The sequence below is a fragment of the Trichomycterus rosablanca genome, chromosome 5, assembly GCF_030014385.1.
Source record: "Trichomycterus rosablanca isolate fTriRos1 chromosome 5, fTriRos1.hap1, whole genome shotgun sequence".
In the NCBI taxonomy this organism is placed as follows: Eukaryota; Metazoa; Chordata; class Actinopteri; order Siluriformes; family Trichomycteridae; genus Trichomycterus; species Trichomycterus rosablanca.
In genome coordinates this window covers 48,979,972-48,998,419 of record NC_085992.1, presented here as the reverse complement: position 1 = coordinate 48,998,419, position 18,448 = coordinate 48,979,972, and the positions used below count along the sequence as shown (strand labels likewise).

Sequence of the window (18,448 nt, the reverse complement as noted above, 5' to 3'; positions counted from 1 at the left end):
GGGAATCGAACCCAGGACCCTCGTGCTGTGAGACGACAGTCCTTTTGATAGACCTTTTGATAGACACCAATCAACCATAACATTATGACCACCTCCTTGTTTCTAGACACTGTCCATTTCATCATATAGAAGCACTTTGTAGTTCTACAATTACTGACTGTAGTCCATCTGTTTCTCTACATGCTTTGTTAGCCCCCTTTCATGCTGTTCTTCAATGGTCAGGACCCCCACAGGACCCCCACAGAGCAGGTATTAGATGAGCGATCGTCTCTGACTTTACATCTACAAGGTGGACCAACTAGGTAGGAGTGTCTAATAGAGTGGACAGTGAGTGGACACGGTATTTAAAAACTCCAGCAGCGCTGCTGTGTCTGATCCACTCATACCAGCACAACACACACTAACACACCACCACCATGTCAGTGTCACTGCAGTGCTGAGAATGATCCACCGCCTAAATAATACCTGCTCTGTGGTCACCCTATAATGCTTTTATATGGTAAGTGGAGCTGATAAAATAGACAGTGAGTGTAGAAACAAGGAGGTGGTTTTATTGTAATAGCTGATCAGTGTATATAATGAATATCTATTTACATTATATAGACTTTTCAGACTTTGAGGAACTGAAACCCCACCTGTACAAACACCGCATATTTGCTTTCTTAATTGCTCGTTTCGTGTTCAGAGCTAGTACAGAGCATTAACGTGGACTAGCCGGGGGTAAACACTTGAGGCTGAAAATGAATTACAAACTTGATAAAAAACAAGAAATCTGATGATCTAAGACCAACATTTTCCAAGAAGATGATGGAATTTGTATATCTGAGTTGCTTCAGCTGCCTGGTCTCCAATATTTGATTTTTTTGGGCTTAAACAGAGAGACGGATGTGGGCACGTATCCAGACAGACTGACGGCTGGAATTAAAGCAAACGTTGGCTCTACAAAGTACTGAATCAGGGAATTGATCCCTTTTCAAACCCTGTTAGTCTGGTTTTTCAATTTTCTTTTATTAAATAATACAGAACAGTTTCCTTTTTATCTCATTACTTCAATTTTGTAAGAGCAAAATGTGTAAATGAAGATGAAGAAAGATATTTTGTGAGCTCTAATTTCAAGCTGTAAAACAAAAACAGTGACTTTTCAAAGGGTTATAAAGATTTTCCCTAGGGACTGTAGTTTGTGATTTAAATGTTATTCACATATAATCGAATTATAATCAGAGAGCTTATAGTGATACAAGACTATTTCTTTATTTATTTACACCGATTAGGCATAACTTTATGGGATATACATTATTAGGCAGCAAGTGAACATTTTATCCTCAAAGTTGGCAAGCTTGAGGATTTGGGCGAGTTTGACGAGGACCAAATTGTGGCGGCTAGACGACTGGGTCGGAGCATCTCCAAAACAGAGGCTCTTGTGGGGTGTGTCCCGGTCTGCAGTGCTCAGTATCCATCAAAAGTGCTCCAAGGAAGGAACAGTGGTAAACCGACGACAGGGTCATGGGTGGCCAAGGCTCACTGATGCCCGTGGGAAGCGAAGGCTGGCCCGTGTGGTCCGATCCAACAGATGAGCTACTGTAGCTCAAACTGCTGAAGAAGTTCATGCTGGTTCTGATAGAAAGGTGTCAGAATACACAGAGCATCACATTGTTGTGTATGGGGCTGCAAAAGGGGGACCAACACAATATTAGGAAGGTGGTCATAATGTTATGCCTGATCAGTGTATTTGTATTTAGAATTCTCCACAGCAGATGGTGATCTCTAAATACCAATAACCAAGAAATACCAAGAGACCATGTTGCTTTATGACACTCACTGTTCCACCTGTGCCAAACCAGCCATCCTATACGATTCTGCATTGGCTGTGATCAATCTGAGCTTAATCACTTTTAACCCCTAAAGCCTTTCATAGTACCTCTGCGCCAACAAATTTAACCCTGAGCATCATTGTTAATAACAGGAGCCTGTACAGAACTTTTAAAGTTTACAAACTAACCTACACACCTAAGTATAAATGTTTCTGTAAAGTCTGAGTGACGTTCCTTACACGAGACTAAACGCTTTGGAATTGAATCCAGTTGCATCTATACATCATGAGTGCATCAGCATCAGGCTCGCACTCACATTCATCAATCTACTCCGACACGTCATGGAGAATGAACAGCTTCTGGCAGGTTGTCGTCATTCTCTAATGCATTTAAATAGTAAAGTACTGAATGTACCCTTCAGAAACATTACCCAGTCATCATTTTATTTAAAGCATTAAAGCACTCGCTGAGCTACCGGTTTATTAGGTACATAAAGGATTCATGCATAAGAATCTTCGGATATCTAATAATTAGATTCAATTATAATTCAGGTGTCTATAATATGATTCTAGAATGATTTCTACAACCACCTTCAGAAAGCAAAGGAAGACAGCTGTCAACAAAATACAATAATTGTTTTTGTGTTTTACTACCACTTTTATACTGGTCAGGGTTGCAGGTCCAGCTTCCCCAGAATTAATGGGACTATTGCAGTATCACACCCTGCACAGGAGGCCAATCCGCTTTACCACACTTAGCCAATCATGTCTCTATGCAGACAGTCGACCGGCCGATAAAACCAGTGGGGATTTGAACCCTGGATCCCAACTGTGGGTTACAATTTTTTTCTGAGGAACCAGAGTGTCTCAAGTGTTTATTATTATTACTACAGCGGTACCTTGTAACCCAACGTCCCCTAAACTCAAAATCTTTGAAACTCAACATTTCCCTTAAACTCAGCGTGTGTGCGACTGCCGCTTTGCTCAGCGCTCGGCTTAAGCGGTGCGGTAAAACGTCATGCAACTTTGTAGTAGGGATGGGCGCCAACTATCGGGCATAATTGCCAGTGCCTTCAAACGCTGTGTAAGGACCCTGATTGGCGTATAGAGCGCCTGTGCAGAGTGCATGGGTGGAAAAGGGTTCCGTTAAGGGCTGCGCGCGGGTCGGAGGAGGCGTGAGCAGCATTATGCCCACCTCAACTGCAAAAAAATTTAATACGTTAAACTGGAAGAAAATAGGAGAAAAATGCATAAAAAAGATAATAAGTCATAAAAATGCCTATTTAATTTACCTATAACACAGCGACTTCAGACTCAACTTGGACTCGTTTCAAATGACTCGGACTCGACTCGTGACTCCCAAAAAATGACTTGTGGACAACAAAAGTCAGCAGCATTAGTTACGTGTGACAATTATATATATATATGATCCGACATCATTCTGATCGTGTCATTTTCTGCTCTCTAATAACGCTCCGGCCGTCTCAACCCGCAACGCACACAATGGGTAAATGTTCCAGCTTCCGGCATAGTGATGAAGCGTCACTCCCTACTTAAAATGGTGGAATACCCTACGTAGTGCACTTCACAGTAACAGATAATGTGAATGGAACACTCTTACAGAATTGGCGCTAAAGATTGTAAGAACCGCTTTCTGAACCAATCAGAGCTTCTGATTGTAATTTTTGGTAAGAAATGCTGTTATTTGTATTTATTTAGTTTGCAGCGTCACACAGATGACGTGGTAATGAAACGCTTGATTGGATTTCTAACGAGTTCCTGTTTTACTTCACAACCGGGAAAAGTTTGGAGGTTTTTATTTATTTGCACATTTAAAATAACGGATTCTATTCCTAATGGGACACACAGTTATAAATTTAATAGCATCTGGAAGAACAGAAGCCAAGTTAAGCAGCATTATGAATATTTTGCTGTGTTTGGGATTTTGGCCGCTGTGCCGTGATTTGCAATGAAAACAAAACGTCAGTTTAAGCTTTTAACTGGTAACTAGGAAAGTAAAGGCACGAAGTAAAACAGCTAAATACACTCGCTAATCTGTTGTTTTTTATCTGAACTTGACTTGACTCGGACTCTAGCCTAAAGACTCGTGACTTGACTCGGACTCGTATTTTGTGACTTGTGAACATCTCTGCCTATAACACTGACACAGAGGAGTCCAATTAAACTACACAGTAGCTGGTGATGCACACACTGTATGTCTTGTAGATTAATTGCCACCATCTGTCAGGGATGTAAATATTTCATTATTACCACAAAGCCAAGAATTTTTGCAAAGCTACTTGTTTTAAATAGAAACTTCACTGTAAAGAGAGTGAAAGTTCATCCAAGGAGAAAAGTTTTATGCTGCAGAAAAGGTTAAACAAAATGCTTAGACTGCATAACACCAAGTTCTGTGTTTTTATATAAATAAAACGTTAAAAATAGAAATGAGAAAATGAGTTCTTCTGTGTTAGGAATGATACGCTGGCTCAGGACTGACAGACGAGTTCAATTCTTTCCCATCCTGCCTCCGAGCAAGACGTTAATGTCTGAAAGTAACATGAGAAGTGCTGCACCCACGCAGAAGCACAGACAAAACTCAATGTTTTCCACACTGTATCCAGCCAGGTTCTACAGAATAATGCTTCACGTGCTGAATAACCGCCTGCATTGTGGGGATTAATGATCGCCCGAACTAATAAGACATTAGAATGTAATTGAAACACGTATAGGGAGTGAGAATGGAGGAAGCAGAATGCAGTGCAATGGCAGTCAGTCTTGTATATTAACACCTACTCACTTTGTAAGACTGTCTGTTGGATGAAAAATAAGGTAATAAGGTAATAGTCTCGGTTTGGTTCCACTAGCTGCACAGCGCAGTCCAGCGCAGACAAAGAAGGGTTAGAGCTACAGCTCCTACGTATACATCTGTAATATAAACGTGAGGTTCATCGTTAACTCATGACTTGGCTTGTATGGGTTTAACAGTTCACATAATTAATTATATGAAGAAATAAGCATCACATTTACATTTCTGGCATTTAGCACATACTTCTATCCAAAGCGACACACAGGTGTGACTAGACAATGCAAGCAATTGAGGATTAAGGGTCTTGCTTAAGGGCCCAACAGTGGCAACCACTAGTCCAGTACCTTAATCACTAATGCATAAAGTTCACACTACACGACTCTTGGATCTCTTGTAATCGGGAGTCTTTCAAGTCGGTGTGTATTTCACACTACACGACTGATCGGCGATAGGGGGTTTCACACTACACCATCTATCACCAACTGGAATCACAGGCGAGCTTCTCTGGTCTCCCAAACTACGTTCTGTCACGAAAACACACGCAAGAATTGACGAGGGGTTTAATGATACCACGTCCAGAAATGCACGTCAACAAGTAGTGAGCGATCAAAGTTTGTGAGCTGATGTGCAGCGTTAAATCTAGCGCTGACCAGTCGGCGAGCGAAAATCATTGTGTAGTGTGAACTAGGCATAAGCTACAACTGCCCAAATTGTTGCTTTACTTTGAACAGTAGTGTAGTGGGTTGGATCTCAAGCCACGTTTAGAAGATGCTTTTATCCGAAACGACTTACAGTTTTGACTGAACACAATTTTGAGCAAATGAGGGTTAAGGGCCTTGCTCAGGGACCCAACAGTGGCTCAGGGACCCAACAGTGGCTTGAACCGGCAACCTTTTCATTGCAAGTCCAGTACTTTAACCACTGAGCTACCACTGCCCTTTAGTTTAGTTTTTAAAAATGCACATAAATCTAGTGCATTTCCAAAAACTGCAGAATGATTTACGTAACAACAGTTTTAGAAGCAAGGGTTGGCAGTAGCTACAGTTTGGGTGGTTGCAGTGGTATCCCAGGCGCTTGATATGGCATTGATAGTAGGGCTGCAACGATTAGTCGACATAATCGATAACGTCGGCTATAAAAATTTGTCGACGTGTAATTTCATTGTCGACGCATCGTTATTATTGCAACGCACTAAAGGAACTGCAGGGGGCGCAGCATCGCTTCCATGGCGCAGCGGAAAGTTTATGAAGACAGAGAGGCAAAGATAGAGAGACCAAAACTTTCTGAAGTATGGGAGCATTTCAGCCAAAATAAACCAAAGAAACGAGCTGAACGCAGACACTACAGAGCAGAGTTGTGGTTTCACGCCAGCAACACGGTGATGCACGAGCATCTGAAACGCCAGCACCCTGTAGCCGTGATGACCAGCGTTATCCAGGACAGGTAAGGTTCTACACCGCTTCATTCTTTAACCAACGTACTGTAGCTAATGTTTGTTAATGTTAGAGTACCTGTCGAAAAACTTCCTAAGAGATCGCTATTTTTTAGGTTTGATAGCTAAGCTAACGCATTAAGTGCAATAGTTAATCAGTGATTTATTAGGAGTAACGTTATATAACAACGTTATAGCCTAACGTTATTTTTTGCACTTAATAGTAGCTAGTTAGCTCAGCAGATAATTCAGTTAAGATATTTAACCTGTTATGGTTTAGTTGGCATAGCCAGTACACTATTTGTAATAAACTATGATACATAGCCTTCAGTTTGTGATCATTAATACAGCTTTCTCTTTTGCTCTTTCTATTAATAGCACTAAGCAATGGAGTGTGGATGACTTTGACCAGAGAAGAGGTTCATGCACCCCTCAAATGGCTGAGGTCTTCACAGACAGCATTCACATGTTTCCCAACCACATGTAATAAATGTTTTTGACTTCCAGAGTGACAACTTCTGAAACATAACAGTTTCTAATGCTGTCCAAAGCTTTCTTATTTCATTGAATTTTTTTTTATTGTGATTGTGTATTAATGTTTCAAACATATTTAATTAAACTAACAAGCTTAAGTTTCAAATTCATGTTTCATGGGTCATTATTTTAATTTGCTATTAGAACTTAAATAACATAAGTTTTGTTATGTTAAGGCAGAGATGGAGGGTATGACATCAATAGTCGTTGACTAGTCGACTAATCGAAAAAATTATTGTCAGATTAGTCGACTACTAAAATAATCGTTAGTTGCAGCCCTAATTGATAGCTTGTGCTATGGCCTCCCAGGTGGTTGCAAGTGTGTTGTTGGACATGTGCCATGTTATTTAAGCTGCTTGCTACGGCCCTGCTAGAGGACTGCTATGTTATCCCAGGTGGTTGAAAAATATTGCTAGCTAATTGCTACAGTATAGAAGGAGGTTGGTAGGGTGTTACAAGATGGTAGCCAGATGGTTGCATTATTATTTTGAATGGTTGCCATGGAATCCCACATAGTGGTTGGGTGTTGGCAAGCTTGATGCATGTGATGGGGTTTCAGGTGGTTTGTAGGGTGTTTCTAGGTGGTGTGCACTAACTAACACTTAACTAGATAACAGATAACTTAACAGATCCAATAATCCTGCTTGTAGTTTCTAGCAGGTTTTGCAAATGTAATTGGTCTTGTACATGCTGAAACACAAATCAGTCCAAAAGACAAAATGCTCTAAAAAACAGCCAGAGGGAAAAAAAATCCAAACCAAATGAAACAATTTAAAAAGTATGCAAGTTTATTTTTAGGAACAATGTACTGTTGTAGTGTGCTAATTTCTTCAAATGCATGATGAAACATACAAGAAATGATCCTAGTGTGCAGAAGTCTTAGATCTGTGTGCTATGTCAGGAGGCCACAGTGAGCCTAGAGAGGGGGTCCTGTTGCATTTGATTGAGAAAAGTGAGAACAGTAACAAATAAATCACACATGACGGGACGGGAAAATGAATAGACTAATATCATACAAGAGATGCCATGTCAATTTATTTTAAACTTGGAGAATGGATACATATTTGATTTGCTCACCACAAAAAAGCAAAGGTCAATGAACGGTGACTACAAAAGATTCCAATAGGGCAGTTGTAGCTTAGTGGTTAAGGTGCTGGACTAGTAACCAAAAGGTCACTGGTTCAAGCCCCATCATGGTCGGGTTGCCACTGTTGGGCCCTTGAGCCCTCAATTGCTTAGACAATGTACTGTCAGAGCACTGTAAGTCAATTTGGATAAAAGTGTCTGCTAAATACCAAAAATTTAAATGATTCAGTTGTTGATGCAGATTCCGCAGAAGTAGACCAAGAAGGCGCCCAGGTGGAGCAGCGGGATATTCCGCTAGCACACCAGCGCAGAGATTCTGAACTCCTTGGTTCAAAACTCAGCGTTGCCACCGGCATAACTGGCAGTGCCTGCAGCAGACACGATTCTGCCAGGGCGATATGACACGGACACGGGGAGAACATGCAAACTCCACACAGAAAGGACTCGGACCGCTCCACCTGGAAATCGAACCCAGGCCCTTCTTGCTGTGAGGTGACAGTGCCACCCATTCACCAGAACCAAACCCACTATTATCAACCAAAATCAGAAAATACCAAGATATTCACTCTCATCATGGATTTATTGAATTTCCCTCGAGCAAGAACACAATACATTTGGTCATATTTGCTGAAAGCTGAAGAATAATGTCATAACCCGTGTCAATTACCACCACACTGACCCATAATTCAGCATAATGCAATGGCTTTTATTTACACAGTAATGAGCTGGCACTTACACTGAAATGTTTTATGTAATAATTACACTAATGACCCAGCAAAGTTCAGTCACAAGATACCACCGAGGGTTTAGAAGTGTCCAAACCTCTAATTCCTAAACATAACCAGACTGGCAAAATAAAGCAGATGACCAGAGGCTAGTCTGGAATAGCTGTACAGAACGGGCCTTTATTCTCTGTGTGTGTGAGCATGTGGGTGTGGGCCTGAATCCCAAACCTGTTTGCTCAGCACTTGGCTCGTATTGTATTTGGCTCACTCGTTGTCTAGGGCAATTTGATGCAAATTTAACTCCACACTGATTAACCATAACATTAAAACCACCTCCTTGTTTCTACACTCACTGTCCATTTTATCAGCTCCACTTACCATATAGAAGCACTTTGTAGTTCTACAATTACTGACTGTAGTCCATCTGTTTCTCTACATACTTTTTTAGCCTGCTTTTACACTGTTCTTCAATGGTCAGGACCCCCACAGAGCAGGTATTATTTAGGTGGTGGATCATTCTCTGCACTGCAGTGACACTGACATGGTGGTGGTGTGTTAGTGTGTGTTGTGCTGGTATGAGTGGATCAGACACAGCAGCGCTGCTGGAGTTTTTAAAATACCGTGTCCACTCACTGTCCACTCTATTAGACACTCCTACCTAGTTGGTCCACCTTGTAGATGTAAAGTCAGAGACGATCGCTCATCTATTGCTGCTGTTTGAGTCGGTCATCTTCTAGACCTTCATCAGTGGTCACAGGACGCTGCCCACGGGGCGCTGTTGGCTGGATATTTTTGGTTGGTGGACTATTCTTCATATATAGTCCAGCATTGACAGTGAGGTGTTTAAAAACTCCAGCAGCGCTGCTGTGTCTGATCCACTCATACCAGCACAACACACACTAACACACCACCACCATGTCAGTGTCACTGCAGTGCTGAGAATGATCCACCACCTAAATAATACCTGCTCTGTGGTGGTCCTGTGGGGGTCCTGACCATAAAAGAACAGCATGAAAGTGGGGTAACAAAGCATGTAGAGAAACAAATGGACTACAGTCAAAGATAAAATGGACAGTGAGTGTAGAAACAAGGAGGTGGTTTTAATGTTATGGCTGATCAGTGTACGTCTAAATTATCACTGTATTCAGTAATGTGCACAGTATGCAAAATAGCTCATAAAACCTGTCTGTCAACGTTCTGTTTTGTTCCCCCATCTCAGGTTGTTCTATGCAAATGGTGGTAACTTCAGTAAAACTGTGGCAGTTATGATTGTTATCCTTAATGGTGTCAATACTGGAGTTTACTGACAGTGTGGGTCTGGAATTTCCTGTTCAGTTCAGTTTTCCTGTCCTGTCCCATATTTATGGACTTTGTGGTTTCATTTCTGAATGAATCAGACTCTGTTTTTATCCTCTGCAACACTGACAACAAAATAAACAATCTTAAAATAAAATTATAGATAATATTGAACTGTTTTACATTAGTGTATTTAATACCCCCCCACTCGCCAACCTGACTGAATAAAATAAAATACAATAAAATTAAGTGAGTCCTTTCCATTTTGGTGAAGTGCTCTGTTGTGTAGTTCTGACCGACAGGTTTGGTCTCAGAGCGTGTGTTGTTTTTGTGATTATTACACCAATGTAGGGCTGATTTCGATTTTTTTTTTGTTCTTGTATAATGCAATTAAAATAAGACTCGAATTTCTTTTTTTGCATTGTAATTAAAGGCTGCAGAAGTGCAAAAATAGTAACAGCTCCACCTATAATTATCCTTTTAAGGGACTCAAACTTTATAACAATAACGATATCACAATAATTAACAATAATTAAAACAAAATAGATCTAAATTATCTATATCCTTATCTATCTATATCTAAGAATAGCTCACAAACAACTTTTATTTTAAATAATGTTCAGCAGAACCTCCTTACATTAGGAAAAAAACTACAAAAAGTTCTTTACAGGTTTCTTAAAAGGAACATGAGCCTGTACTGGTACTGTTTCCACCACTGAGTGAGTCTGTATCAGTATCTACAGTACATCACATCAAGTGATCACTCAGCCCAGCTTTGATTTTGTCCTCTTGTGATTTGGGGGGTGGATACAACATTTTAAACATTTAAGGATGTGTAATGTGTCATTTTAGTCCCATAAAACCTTCAAACTGTATTAACCACTATTATGTGTCGTAGAATGATTCGATTCTATTGAACGGCCCTTTAAGCCAAAATAAAGGAACCGATTCGCGCATTTGGGAGTCGTTACATACATACGGCTCTTTAAAAGGAACCGAGACAAAAGATCCGACTCCCTATCGCAGAATTCACTGCAGCAGTTTCCCAGACGCGATCAGTAACGGATGTGATTTAAAATGTAGCGAATTACAATTCTTAGTACAAAACTTAAGTAAAAGTAAAATTACAGGCTGTAAAATCTACTTTAAAAAGTACAAGTACACAAAAAAAAACTACTCAATTACAGTAACGCGAGTAAATGTAATTCGTTACTTTCCAGCCAATCCTGATCGCGCTCATCGGCTCCGTATTTTGATTCAGTTCGGCGGTATTTGATTCAGTGAATCTTAATTAAACTCTTCTGTTTGTGTCTCGTTTTGCCGATCGTGTTTGCACTCCTTATTACTGAATCGAACCGTTACCGTGTATAATCCTTGTCGTCTTCCGTTTACTGTTTCGGTTTTCGAAAGTATGTAAACAATCGCGATTGTCACATTCTAACATCGGGTGAAAACGTTCATGCGAATTAACCGAATTAATCGTGAAAATCGCCCAGCCCTACACCAATGTGGAATATTTCAGCTCATTATCCATAAAAGCCAGTGAATTATGCTGAATTATGGATCAGTGTGGCGGTAATTAGAACCCCTTCACACGGGTTATGATATTAATCTTCAGCTTTCAGCAAATACGACCAAATGTATTGTGTTCTTGCTCGTGGGAAATTCAATAAATCCATGATGAGTGAATATCTTGGTATTTTCTGATTTTGATTGATATAGTGGATTTAGTTCTGTATATTTGCTGCTCACGTGCCCTCCGACGCGTGCACAGTCCTAGCGGACCCCTTCTTTTCGTCCAATCGTTCTGCACAGGCGCCTCTATCTCCTCATCAGGGTCCTTGCACAGCTTTTTTAGACCCCACCCACTTAAGGCCTCCGCATACTTCCTGCGAAACTAAGTTCGCGAGCTACAAGCTGGCGTACTTCCAGCGGTTTTGTTTTGCCTGTCGTGTCTGCTCCACAGCTGCAGGTGACGCTGTGACATGTATGGTGTTAAGTTCCATGACTACCGAAAAACGATGGCTGCGTCCGAAATCACATACTTAAACAGTACGTAATAAATTAGAGGCCGTACGCAAGTGTGCTGTGTTTGTATAAAATGCTGCCTAAGCAGTAGATTATCCGGGTACTTTTCGCGTACTGTTTAACGAATACTACGTATTCAGACACACTACCGGCTCCTGCGTACTGTTCAGTATGAACGTATGATCCGATGATCACAATTGAGACGCTCCTCAAAACGTTTGTTTCCATGCCACGCCTCTTTTTTTACCGACCAATCACAGGCATTGTCGCGGAGTGACGTCGTCCACGGAGTTCGCCCAGCTTCCATGTGCGCAACAAGGCGAGCGAAGTCACTGAGCGACGCCCGTGGTTGTTCGCTTTTTTCCGCATTTACGTCACATTGGTTCGCCGAAGCCAGGCGAACGTCGTCTCCGCATGATGTATACTGAGGCCGTTAGTCCGGTCATTTCCCCACCCAGCAGGCACAGTGGCCAATTAGTGTCTGCTGCAGGCACTGCCAATTGTGCCCGCTAGATGGCGCCCAGCCGACCGGTAGCAGAGAATCTCGGCGCTGTGCGTGCTAGCGGAATATCCCGCTGCGCCACCTGGGCTTATACTCTTCTATTTTTTTTGTCTATTTGACAGGCTTTCAATCTGATTGAACTTTGGCCCAGTTCACCGCTCACCCTTTCAAAGCACACAGGTAATTGTTTATATGATGTCGAAAAGTCAAGCACAGACTTGGTGTTGTATTCCACCTTAAATAGGAACCATGGCATTGTGGGAAAAAAAAGACTAGTGAACTGTGAAATAAGGAGAGCGGGTTTCCTCATCCTGAAATCAGCTGTCACGGCTCCGTAGCTCTACAATATATTTTCATTTGTCTTTTGATGGGAACAATGAAGTTTTATGAAGTCAATTCCATTTTCTTGATGCTCTGTACGTGTCTAAGCGTAGATCCTGACGTGGCAGAGCCTTCATACAGAACAGCATGTGAATAAACTGTCAGTGCCGTCAGTACATGTCGTCAGTAATGCTTCTTTTATCTTTTTCTCAGATTTTTTCCCCAATTTTCTCCACTAATCTGGTCGTATCCAATTACCCTGACTGCGTTACGCTTCACCTCTACCGATACAACCCTCCACTGCTAACTGAGGAGCTTCGCAACTGACACACGCCCCCTCCGACACGTGTGCAGTACCGACTGCCTCTTTTAACCTGCACGAGGCGAGTTCATATGCAGATCAGCCTTGTGCACTAAGCCACACCCAGATCAACATTATTACCCAACTCTGCGCAGGTGCCATCAATCAGCCAGCAGAGGTCGTAATTGCACCAGTTATGAGGAACGATGTATTTGAAATCCCAGCTCTGATGTGCTAGCGTATTTTACTGCTGCGCCACCTGAGCGGCCCCAGTAGTGTTTATTTTTTGGAGCCTGGGACTCAGTGGTACAGACAGCAGAAGGCGGTTTTGTCGTGAATCATGTGAAAGGCGTAAACGCCGTGGTAAACAGAGCACAAAACTATGATCATGTGAGAGCAGCCTAACATGAACATAAACACTGAGACTAGTTCAGGGCTCCAAATGTACAATATATTTTGTACAAAGGCACTAACTAAACATTCATTAATTTTATTATTTATTAATTTATTCATTCAGGTTGCGTTGGGTCTGATTAACTGGACGAAATGCAGGAAACACCCCGGACAGGTCGCCAGTCCATCACAGACCAAACACACACACGCTGAGTAGAGTGTAAACTACAGAGCCTGTAAAAGCTCCTGAAACCTGCACAGTCAGGACAGCAGTGTTTCCTCAAGCATTTAATTCCTATAAAACTTGGGAAGCCGCCACAACTGACTGCCTGATTCCCAAACGTTTTACTTTTAACTACAACTGACAGACTAAACAAGCTACTAAACAAAAGTTCCTGGTCTGCAAATTTCGATTTACAATATTCAAATAACCGAGCATTTTAGTGCACAGACTATGACTTTAAGGATGCACTTAAATTTAAATTATTTATCCAGCCATTACTGTTTGTGAACTGCTTTATCCTGATCTAAAGTCAATTGCTTCTGAGTATAAGTGAGAGAGTGAGCGAGTGCATGATGCCTGCGATAAACCTGACCAAGGTGCATTTCTGTCCTGCGCCTAGTGTTCCAGGTACAGGCTGCAGATTTAACTTTACACTGATTACTATTAATGTTTTTAAGCATCAAAAAGCATTATTTTTGCTCATGGTGGTGCCGCTGATGGCAGCCTCGGCAAAACACTCTCTACTTTTTTCTTAGTTTTTTGTCCGTTTTTACTTAGCAAGTAAACTATGTACATTGTCTGCATACACCGATCAGCCATAACATTAAAACCACCTCCTTGTTTCTACACTCACTGTCCATTTTATCAGCTCCACTTACCATAGAAGCACTTTGTAGTTCTACAATTACTGACTGTAGTCCATCTGTTTCTCTACATGCTTTGTTAGCCCCCTTTCATGCTGTTCTTCAATGGTCAGGACCCCCACAGGACCACCACAGAGCAGGTATTATTTAGGTGGTGGATCATTCTCAGCACTGCAGTGACACTGACATGGTGGTAATGTGTTAGTGTGTGTTGTGCTGGTATGAGTGGATAAGACACAGCAGCGCTGCTGGAGATTTTAAATACCGTGTCCACTCACTGTCCACTCTATTAGACACTCCTACCTGGTTGGTCCACCTTGTAGATGTAAAGTCAGAGACGATCGCTCATCTATTGCTGCTGTTTGAGTCGGTCATCTTCTAGACCACAGAAGATGCTGCCCACGGGGCACTGTTGGCTGGATATCTTTGGTTGGTGGACTATTCTCAGTCCAGCAGTGACAGTCAGGTGTTTATATAGTCCATTAGCGCTGCTGTGTCTGATCCACTCATACCAGCACAACACACACTAACACACCACTACCATGTCAGTGTCACTGCAGTGCTGAGAATGATCCACCACCTAAATAATACCTGCTCTGTGGTGGTCCTGTGGCGGTCCTGACCATTGAAGAACAGCATGAAAGCAGGTTAAAACAGTATGTAGAGAAACAGATGGACTACAGTCAGTAATTGTATAACTACAAAGTGCTTCTATGTGGTAAGTGGAGCTGATAAAATGAACAGTGAGTGTAGAAACAAAAAGGTGGTTTTAATGTTATGGCTGATCAGTGTATAAACTCCATTAATCAGATTATTACCTGAATCTATTTCCTTTTATTTATCAGATTATTTTGCCCATGTGAACACACTAACTGAGGAGAAATGTCTTATGACCTGTGCAGCATCGTCTAGTCAGAATGCATTGCAAACAACTTCATTGTTTTTACTATTAAAAATAAAAAAAGCATCTAAAACATGATTTAAAAGAATAGTTAAAACAATAAGATATATATAGTTGGATAAAAGTCATTCCAAACATGATGGACTTGAGTGTCATGGAGTCAAGAACTAAACAAATAGTTTTAATATTCATTAACTTTATGACTGCTAAGTTCTAACAAATGCACCTTATTACCAGCTACTCTTACTTGTCCCCTGCAAATAAAAATCCTAATCAAAAGCCAGCATTCCCGTTCCATTTGGTTTGTTGATGGACAAGGAACGGCAAAGACGTCCAGAAATAGTAACATGTAATCTTCAGCATAGTCCAGCATGGTGTCTCGAGGCAGCTGAGATCATCAACTTATCTGTGACTCATTCAGTCCTGTGCTGACACCCACTCCAAAAAGGAAGGAAATTGTGGTTATAAAATACAAAAAGAAATAGAAAAACACCACAAGATGTTGAATATTTTCTACAAAGTGCATCACATGGGCACAAGCGCAGCTTACGTTAGTGGGTAGGAGGGGCGACCAAAGAGGACGTTTTCTGAACCTATTAGAGGTCAAAAATATGATTAAAACTGCTTAATTTACTCTAGTTAGAGCCTATATAGATATCGCTGTTAAGAAAAACATGAGAATGTCCGCAGTCAAGCAAGCTTTACATCATCTTTAACCCTACCGTGTAAAAAGAAAGCCACCGCGCTTGCTTTTCAGTATCCAAGTGATAAACTTTCATTTTTACAGGGCTGATTTTAAAGCAGGACCGTTTTACTTATTCAGCAGCCTCTCAGCCATGCCAGCACAAAGCTTGCTTGATTGGGCACCTTGTCACCCAGCTTTCAGTTTCATCAGCTTCTATTTTATGGCAGACCTTTCTTCTGTGGTTCTTGGATCTAGAGAGCACTGTTCCATGTACTGTAGAGCCATACCAGCCATAACATTAAAACCACCTCCTTGTTTCTACACTCACTGTCCATTTGATCAGCTCCACTTACCATATAGAAGCACTTTGTAGTTCTACAATTACTGACTGTAGTCCATCTGTTTCTCTGCATGCTTTGTTCGCCCTCTTTCATGCTGTTCTTCAATGGTCAGGACCACCACAGAGCAGGTATTATTTAGGTGGTGGATCATTCTCAGCACTGCAGTGACACTGACATGGTGGTGGTGTGTTAGTGTGTGTTGTGCTGGTATGAGTGGATCAGACACAGCATTGCCAAGTAGTGTTTTTAAACACCTGACTGTCACTGCTGGACTGAGAATAGTTCACCAACCAAATACATCCAGTCAACAGCACCCCATGGGCAGCGTCCTGTGACCACTGATGAAGGTCTAGAAGATGACCGACTCAAACAGCAGCAATAGATGAGCGATCGTCTCTGACTTTACATCTACAAGGTGGACCAACTGGGTAGGAGTGTCTAATAGAGTGGACAGTGAGTGGACACGGTATTTAAAAAAAAAATCCACTCATACCAGCACAGCACACACTAACACACCACCACCATGTCAGTGTCACTGCAGTGCTGAGAATATTCCACCACCTAAATAATACCTGCTCTGTGGTGGTCCTGACCATTGAAGAACAGGGTGAAAGCAGGTTAAAAAAGTATGTAGAGAAACAGGTGGACTACAGTCAGTAATTGTAGAACTACAAAGTGCTTCTATATGGTAAGTGGAGCTGATAACATGGACAGTGAGTGTAGAAACAAGGAGGTGGTTTTAATGTTATGGCTGATCGGTGTACATGTGCAAATGAGCTTATTAAAATTTTTCCAGCACTAAAATATGGTGTTTTTCTTTTTTTAATATCTTAATTATCAGCGTTGAAGAATATAGTGTAATGATCTGTGTGTACTCAAGCATGAACGAGTTTACCGCAGGAAATGGCAAAAGAAAATGGTAGTTTGTTTAAATTCACAAATAAAACTATGAAAAAGCGACTGTTACATTGATTTAGCGAAATGAAACATCACGATTTAAACAAGTTTTACTTCGTTTGCTGTTTTTTTATTCATATAACACAAACAAACGCCCAACAGTTTGGAAAAATGTACTATTTAAAGTCTAATCCCAAACGACCTCTTACTCACTCGATAGGCGCACTACAAACGTCATGTTAACAATACCTGTAGCACTCATGTTAGTGCACTTCGCTTCCAATAGAGCCGCAATCGGGATTGAACCTGAGAATTTACGTTAGATTCCTTACCTTTGCTTGAAGATCAGCGTGTGTTTTGAAAGCCAGATGGACCGGTTGACCACTGCGGTAAACACACAGTCTGCTGAGCGTTCTTAACAAAGACATGGTTGTAAAACTGGCATCACTTGAACGTTTATCCGACTACATTAACATAAGCCGAATTTCCGTTAAGCCGCAGTTGTTTTCTGTCCCGGCTCTCAGACAGGCTTGTTTTCGGTGTGACTGTAGATTGTGGGCTGGTGCTGGATACTCGGGGGTTTCAGTCTCTGTTCAGAGTTAATCCGAGCTTCTTTTCTTTAGCCTGACGAGCTGAGGAAACTCCTTGTGCCCCTCCTACCGGATAACTGCACAGAGGAGTGAACTAAAGACAGAGGAGTAAACTGTACACGAGGAGTGAACTATATACAAGAGTGAAATGTACAGAGAAGAGTGAACTATACACATGAGTGAACTGTAAAGAGGAGTGAACTATACACATGACTGAAGTATACACATGAGTGAACTGTATAGAGGAGTGAACTAAAGAGGGAGGAGTAAACTGCACAGTGGAGTGAACTATACACATGAGTAAACTGTATAGAGGAGTGAACTATACACATGACTGAAGTATACACATGAGTGAACTGTATAGAGGAGTGAACTAAACACATGACTGAAGTATACACATGAGTGAACTGTATAGAGGAGTGAACTAAACACATGACTGAAGTATACACATGAGTGAAATGTATAGAGGAGGGAACTAAACACATGACTGAAGTATACACATGAGTGAACTGTATAGAGGAGTGAACTAAAGAGAGAGGAGTAAACTGCACAGAGAAGTGAACTATACACATGAGTAAACTGTATAGAGGAGTGAACTAAAGAGAGAGGAGTAAACTGCACAGAGGAGTAAACTATACACATAAGTGAACTGTATAGAGGAGTGAACTATACACATGAGTAAACTGTATAGAGGAGTGAACTAAAGCGAGAGGAGTAAACTGCACAGAGGAGTGAACTATACACATAAGTGAACTGTATAGAGGAGTGAACTATACACATGAGTAAACTGTATAGAGGAGTGAACTAAAGAGAGAGGAGTAAACTGCACAGAGGAGTGAACTATACACATAAGTGAACTGTATAGAGGAGTGAACTATACACATGAGTAAACTGTATAGAGGAGTGAACTACACACATGAGTGAACTGCA

The 18,448-nt window shown here is 41.3% G+C and overlaps 1 protein-coding gene across 1 annotated transcript in view; it reads right to left on the bottom strand.

The window, feature by feature from the left end:
* The window catches only part of LOC134315209 (calcium uniporter protein, mitochondrial-like), a 40,158-nt gene extending 22,592 nt beyond the window's left edge, over window positions 1-17,566 (bottom strand). Inside the window, exon 1 of the mRNA XM_062996254.1 lies at window positions 17,261-17,566. Within this exon, the coding sequence (XP_062852324.1) occupies window positions 17,261-17,356 (96 nt within the window). The 5' untranslated portion in view covers window positions 17,357-17,566. The remainder of the gene's footprint in view (window positions 1-17,260) is intronic.
* Between the last annotated feature and the right edge of the window lie 882 nt (window positions 17,567-18,448).